Below are 7863 nucleotides of genomic sequence, written 5' to 3'. Positions count from 1 at the left end.
AACCCCAACCGTCCCACCAATGCAAGTTCCACCGCCGACCATTGCAAGTTCTACCATTGACCACCGTTCACTATCGCCTAACACCGTCGACTACTGCCGAACATTGTCAGCTACCGCCAGTCACCGAATTTTTTCCCCCATTTTTTTGGGTACTTATATGTTACTAACTAAAACATTTCCATCAAAATTAAAGATTTTTCAGTTATTTTTTAATTTTTAAAATCGTTAGTGATAATTTCTTCGACTTTTACGCAGATATTGAAATGGCTGCTAAATCTCTTCTAAAGCATGTCAACCACGTTACTAAATTTGTTCACAATATGGTAAATTATTCACTAATTGACCTTTAAACATAACTTACAATAATTTGTTTTTTTTAACGATAAATAAAACTTATTGTTTTTACTATTTATACAGGAATGATATCAAGTTGTCAAATCACGACTCCATGATCTAGGATATTTTTTTGGGATTGAAGGGTTTTGTCGTATTTGGATGTTGTGGGGTTTGGGGTAGCCGTGTACATTCAGATTACTGATCTGCGGGTTGATTTAATATCAGCACTAGTTGAATGATGGCGCCTGGAGACATACACATTCCATCTCCCATGTGGGGAGGCAATAATCACACTGTAAAACGTAGCAGTCCAGCTAAGGCTGTCTATTAATGGAGATGGACATTATCTACACTACTAAAGCGTTTATTCTGCAGCTCATAGGTGGGATATTGATGTCGAACGTAAATCAAAATAAAGTCCACATAATGTACCTCCCCTTACTAGAAGACCTAGCCCAAGCTGGTAACTATAGTTGGGGCTCAACAGTACTAGCGTACTTATACTGCGAGCTTTGTCGAGTGACAAAGCCATCTACTAGGACCATGAGTGGTTGTTGCCTTCTACTACAGTTGTGGGCCTTATACCAAATGCCAATTCTGGGAGATGTGAACCACTAATCGTTGTCCTGCCCACTCATAAATAGGTGATTTATCATTCGACTATACCTTTTGTTTATTAATTTTATAGTATAGTACTTTTTGCATGAAACAAAATAAAAATTGAATATATTCATGTGTATTTCAGATGGGCAATAGTATCGAAAATTGGACGATCATACACTGTGCCCGTGTACTTCCAGATGATAGAGACTCACTTTAGGGATTAAGTAAAATACGCTTCTGAGTTTTTTTCTCCAAATACAATATTTTCAAAAAAAATTAAACTTAGTTAAAAATGCATGCTCTATACTGTGCAGTTTATATGGATACCGTATTCGGACAAAAAATTTACGCCACTCATACCATCATGGGTTCACAACTAGCAAGTACTGTTTGTGACAAATGTCCCACTGATTAATTTTTTATATGGTCGAGTGACATGCCTCGGATCGGGTTTTGAGACAGTTCGGTTGCATGCAACCTATCCCAAACCCTCCATATGATTTCAAAGAAATACACGAGATGGACAAAAGGGGGAGGGACCATATAAATTGGGTAAACCAACATGCTCTGCACATCATTCTTTAGAACGCCCGACATGAGAAGCGACCTCCTTTGTTTTTCTCGGAGACAAGGTTCATTCATTCCCTCGAGTACGTAACATGGTATGTCGAAAACGGATTTCCCTACATATACCAGGGTCGATACATAATGATCCCAAAGCATGCGAAATTAGAATTTACTCGATGACGTAGGACTGAGATACGACCACGTCGTAATCGAGTTCCACCATTCGGGAACATAGAATCTATTCCACCATTCGGGAACACAGAATCTATCTCAAACCCCAATCCTGAGCCTGAATATGAATTATCTGAGGAAACCTCGAAAACCCCCCATTTGAATCCTCCTTTGTTCGATGACATATTTGGCGACGACCCTGAGCCTTAACACTCAGCACACTCCGGATCTTCCTCATACCACCAGGTGCTCCATCGACAAGCACCTATACCTAACATTGAGGATATTTTTGGCTCGACACCTCCAGTCTTGCACCCCTTCACCCTTGATGATGAGGTATACAATTATGCAACTTTTTTAAGTACACCGGGAGGGACACTGAAGGCCGCCCTAAGCAATTATCAAATGTCTCCTTAAGGTACACGCCATCGCCAATGGAGGTAGCCCGATCGTTATACACCGGCCACCGGGACGTCGCTGGGATCTAGACAATTTTGATTTTTTTGTAAATATTAACTTTGTAATTATTCTTCCAATACGAATTTTTTTTAAATTTTTAACTTAATTATTTCTAGGCATAAATGAGTACAAAAGATTAAGTAAAAAATAATACTTCGAAAAAATAATAAGACCCCCAAAAAATTACATATACAAAAAAATACAAATATCCTAGAAAACTAATATACAAAAATATATAATTGACTAACAAATAATACTGACTAATTTTTATTTACATATACAAAATTAATACGAACATTTTAAAAATTTGATATACGAAAATATAAAATTTGACCGGCAAATAATACAGACTAAAATATTTTTACGGATCCAAAAATAATACAAACATTTTACAAAACTGATATATGAAAATATAAATTTTGAGCAATAAATAAAACAGACTAAAATTGATTTATGGATACCAAAATAATACAAATATTTTGAATAGTAGTTTCTCCATAGTTAGTCGTCTTCTGCTTGAATCATGTCTACGTTGCATTTAGTAAATTCGACCATGTTAGCCCGCAGTATTCTTTAACCGTAATCGGTTTACACAGCTCGCCATCTAGGATGGAGGAAGTCATCCAACCTTTGATGGCATAGCCTTTACAGTTCATGTGACAACATAAAATTCAACTCCGTTAAAACATAACAGTATATAATTCAACCTCGAAATTTCTGTTGTACACTCCCACACACTCCCATCTGCAATCCACTACATCACACCTATTTGATGATACACTCTCAAATACGGTATCCCCATTTGATGGTATATACACAAACACTCCCATTTGAAGATAATCTTAACAATTTTTTCCCATCTAGTTACAATACCACAACCAAATAGCTTCCATATATAGAGACTTAGGAGGGTTTCAACCATCAGTGTTCCAATAGCCAAATTTTTTTCAAATTTAGTATTGGGGTGCCGGCCATCAGTGGCCAAACGCTCGAAATTTTTTTCAGTCTCCAAAAAAACTAATGCCAGCCATCTAGTACCCCCAACCCAAAATATTTTTTTATCTGATAAAGTGGGTGCCAGCTATCAGTGTGCCAGCACCCAAAAAATTTATTTTTTTAATATTATAAAGTGGTGCTGGCCACTTATCCCCCAAACAATTTTTTTTTTCAAATATTGGTATAAATGTATACCAATGTGATATTGCATGAAAAAGAATACTCAAGTGTCGGCAATTAAATCCGCCAATCCCAAAAATTAAGTTTTTTAAATCTGACACAATTATCAGACAATAATTGAGTCCAAAATCAAGGTGGTGCCGACAATTAATTCCCTAATATTATTCTACTATTCATTTTAAATAATTTGAATGATTGTTTTTGGACCTGTATACTTTTTAATATGTTAGGATTCTCAATAAATATAATTTGAATTCTATATTATGAAATTTACTTTTTAAATACTATAATTTTATTTAAGATAAATAAGACAAAAAAATAATTGCAAACAGACGCCAATATATCTATTTTTTTGAAAATAAAAAATCGCTAGTTCCGGACAATCTTTTGCCATGTGCCATAAGCTCACTGGATCTTACCTTTTTACTGCTATGCTAAGCGATTCCAAGCAGTAATAGTTTAGGCCAATGATACTTCCACGTAATATCTAATAACCTTCAATAATTCGCACGTGCACATCATGTCATTTGTGAGTAGTCCCAATTTCCAAACGAGTAAACCAACAGCCGCCTTAAAGCAAACGATATTGTTACCCGACATCCTAAACACCCATGCGAGTCTCGGAGCCACAAAGGCCATAGAATCCCTCCACGTGTACGCTGTAGTCACCGAAAGAACCTACACCAGCGCACTTTAGCACGATGCAGTTTACCACTTAACCCTCAAGGCACAAGCAGAGCCATACAAATGTCGTATCAGCGGGCAATTGCCGGTCACCACTTGATTTTATCAGTTACTACGCGGAAGACGGAATTTCCCATCAACCGGACGTAGCAGGTAACCCAACAAAAATCAGAGATTCATAGCCGTTTCTCACTCTTTTTCTTCGCTTTCCTTCCCATATAAATTGGCTACCAGAGGTTGAGGCCACTTTGTGTCCTATCCACTTCTTATTAGCTTCTCTTTTTGCCCCCTTGCCTTCTCTGTTTATTTACGGATATAGCATTCAGGGTATGATAGCTTTTAGTGACCGGAAACCCGAGAGCCACCGCACCGCTCCAGCTCTCGGTTTCCCTCGCGTTAGGTTCTTCCGTTTCCGGCGCTTGAGGTAATAGTTGACTCTGCTCCACCCGTATTCCCAACAAGAAAAAAAAAACACGGAGAAGAGAAGTTCATTAATTTAATACTTTTTTATTTTCTTCTTTATATTTCTCGTTTGAATTATTGTATAATACAACACTTGGAAGATGTCGAATTCCAAAAATAATCGTAAGGAGCAGGAGAAGAATCGGAAGGGTAAGTTATCTGAAAAGGCATCGTCGTTTCACGGGAAAATCCCGACGGTGGCTCCCTCGGATCTGAGGCGGCCGAAGACGCTGCCCGACCTATTCTCAGAGAGGACTATTTCCGTCTTACCGGATGCGAGGCCGAAGTTGACGAAGCTGCTGTTGAACGTGACCATTCAAGGGAGTCTCGGAGCTGTACAAGTAGTGCTGTCGCCGGAAAACACTGTCGGTGACTTAATAACCGCCGCCGTTCGTCAGTATTCGAAGGAAGGTCGCCGTCCTATCTTACCGTCAACGGACGCCTCGCTGTTGGACCTCCATTATTCTCAATTTAGCTTAGAGAGTAAGACAAAACCTTCTGATAAAGAATAACTAGCCGTTCAATCAGTGATGTTTATCTTTTTGAGTACTCGTGTACATTTGAGATGGATTCCTAATATTTTTTGTGTGGTGGGGCGCAGGTTTAGAAAGGGGAGAGAAGCTGAAGGCGTTGGGATCGCGAAATTTCTTCTTGTGCACCAAAAAGGCGGCGTCGAAGGACGGTGACAACCCAACGTCATCGTGCTCCAAAGAAGCGGAGAAGGTTACAAAGAGCGTAATAATACCTTGGCTCAAATTCATGAATTTCTAGTTAAAATAAAAATGTAATTTTTTTGTTGCTTTCCATCATTTTCGAATTTGATTTTTGTAAAATTATAATAATTAAGATAGTTGTGTATTTAGAATATGAACAAGATATACGTGCGAATTTGGGGTAAATTTGCATGTTGAATGATGTTTATTTTGTTTAAATTAGTTAATGGAATATCTTTATAGTTTTTTCTAGACTGGATCTGGAATATTTCATTCCTCATTTCCTTAATTTGTTGATACAATGTAGCATCATAATTATTTTGGATTAAATTGAGAAAATTTAAATTCTAGAAGAATTCAAAGCAATATTTCCTAATTTAATTGTCTTTGAGATGGTTCCTTTTCTGTTCACTTTAGTAAACCAGTATGCCGACGTATGCAGCTTCCAACAAGTAGAGTGAGTCCCCTCTATTGAAATACAATTTAAACCCATGTCGAGGTAGCAGTAGAGAAGGTAATAAAAGCAGTGGGTGAGAGTCTTAAGGTTGATGAATTGTCGATAAGGGTTGGAGGCTTTGGCGGCTACTCAAAATAAACTTGGAAACTATTTCATGTTCCAACTTCCACCTTTCAACTACGTTCTAACTTCCATCTTTCAACTAGGTGTCATCTGTACTATTAAGAAAAAATAAATGACTAAATAAAATCATAAGTTATTATGAAAAAAAAATCATCTATATTATTCTTTAAGTATCTCAATGAATTTGTGTCATCAATCAGTTAAATTTCAACTCAATTGAAAAATAATTAAAAAATCGTAAATAAATTTTATTATTATAAAAATACTTCTTCTTTTTTTATATTTTTATGTAAAATCAATCAAATCTACCTATAATGAAATTTAAACCTAACATCATAGCATTTAAGTACTTCAATTTTACTATCTCAACCAAATCTTCATTTAATTTTAACTAAACTTTTAATATATATTTTTTTACCTAATTTTTCAACCCACATTGTGTGTATACTATAATCTAATATCTTTTATGTCTCCAATCTATAATATATATAAAAGCACATGTTTGAATTTTTTTTTGAACTGACGAAAATACTTTTTATTTTCTGTCATAACACTAAATTCACATTTAAAATGTAACACCCCCGACCCCGACCTAAGAGTTTCAGCTAAGTCAAAGGCGTTACATTTGATGACCGAATTGATCATGTAAAGCCATTCTTTTGTTTTAAGATGGATTATATGAAAATCGTTCTTCTGTTTTAAAGGAAAACATCCATTAATTAAATCGGCTTACTTAGTAATTCAATTGCAATATTATTAGTGTAACATTTTGAAAATGGTTAAAGTTAACAAAAAAAAACTTTTCAAAACTTAAAGTATTTGTGAAGAAGTGAAAATCATTATTAAGAATGATAGTTTTCTAAACCAAATAGCATGCGATTATCATAGTATTAACTAAGTATCATACTTTAAAATTAAAAAGCTAAACAAACCCAAAACCTTAAAAACCAAGAAATTAATAATTACACCTCGAAAATAAATGATAAAGTAAAAATTTAATAGGAACTTCTAAATATAAAGGAAAATGAGTTGCTAATCCGTGGTTCCTCCAATGCCATTTCGGTCCTAATTCTCTGCGTTACCTGAGAGGTAAAGAAAAGAGGGGTGAGCTTGTGACAGCTTAGCATGAGTCTAATTTTTAAACCATTATATATAAACATACAAATAGTAAATCATTCAATTTATGGCATAATAACAAATTAAGCATATCATAAAAAGCATTCGGTAAATCCATACATGTACAGATTATACTCATGATGCAATGTAATTATAATTTTAAATTTCTCTCCCGTCCATCCTATTTGCCCTTGAGCATTGCTCGACACTCCAAAACACATATCAATAACTAACCATCTCGGATTTCCCGGTGAAGATGGGCGTTCACTTATCATGACAATAACTTTTACTACAATAACTTACCATCTCGGTTGCCTTATTTTGATGGCTTTTTAAACTATCATCGTGGTTTATTCGATTTTGATGACATTGCCACCTAATTCGTGCAGTACTGACTTTCGGTGTGGACTTAATTTGCTACTTTCTCCTACGAAACTCCTCTGTCCTCCATACCTAATTTCATGTATTATGTATACTTAGCATGTTATGCTATTTATCATCAATTGATGCTACATTCAATATTTCATATTATCATTTAATAGCATGTATTCATGCACTTGTTCACATCAGTTTCACATATACAACTAATTTATATGGATTAAAACAATTTCACATATAAAGTATCTTCATGTGTATTCAACAAGCCTAGTTCTGCTATCACATACATTCAGGTTCACAGCACATGTTGGGTTCACACATACAGGGTTCACACATCTGGGGTTTGCACATACAGGGTTCGCACAATTAAATACACGAGATTCACATATTACTACTTGTAGGGTTCACATAAATACATATATAGGGCTCGCATGATAAACATATAGGGTTCACATATTACAATATGTAGGGTTCGCATATTACAATATGTAGTGTTCGCATATACATATGTAGGGTTTGCATAATTAACATATAGGGTTCGCAAGATATTCATATGGGGTTCGCATAAATATACAAAGGGATTGCATATTGATTCTTATAAGGTTTTGCATATGGGTT

At 35.5% G+C, this 7863-nt stretch overlaps 1 protein-coding gene across 1 annotated transcript; it reads left to right on the top strand.

Moving 5' to 3' along the window:
- Nucleotides 1–3837: 3837 nt before the first annotated feature.
- Nucleotides 3838–5423, top strand: LOC107953297 (uncharacterized). Its single transcript, XM_016888551.2, has 2 exons — nucleotides 3838–4941; nucleotides 5060–5423. Exons 1-2 carry the CDS (start codon nucleotides 4560–4562, stop codon nucleotides 5227–5229), a joined length of 552 nt encoding a protein of 183 aa, XP_016744040.1. The 5' UTR covers nucleotides 3838–4559; the 3' UTR covers nucleotides 5230–5423.
- The last annotated feature ends 2440 nt before the right edge of the window (nucleotides 5424–7863 follow it).

Source organism: Gossypium hirsutum, chromosome A07 (assembly GCF_007990345.1).
Source record: "Gossypium hirsutum isolate 1008001.06 chromosome A07, Gossypium_hirsutum_v2.1, whole genome shotgun sequence".
Taxonomy (NCBI): Eukaryota; Viridiplantae; Streptophyta; class Magnoliopsida; order Malvales; family Malvaceae; genus Gossypium; species Gossypium hirsutum.
The sequence above is the reverse complement of the archived record's forward strand: the minus strand, read 5'-3'. Positions and strand labels throughout refer to the sequence as shown.

What these genes read in the sequence shown, in the direction of transcription:
- LOC107953297 (XM_016888551.2), top strand. Translation starts at nt 4,560, where the DNA reads ATGTCGAATTCCAAAAATAATCGTAAGGAGCAGGAGAAGAATCGGAAG. An exon ending in TTCTCAATTTAGCTTAGAGA is followed by an intron (nt 4,942 to 5,059) that starts GTAAGACAAAAC and finishes GGTGGGGCGCAG; the next exon opens with GTTTAGAAAGGGGAGAGAAG.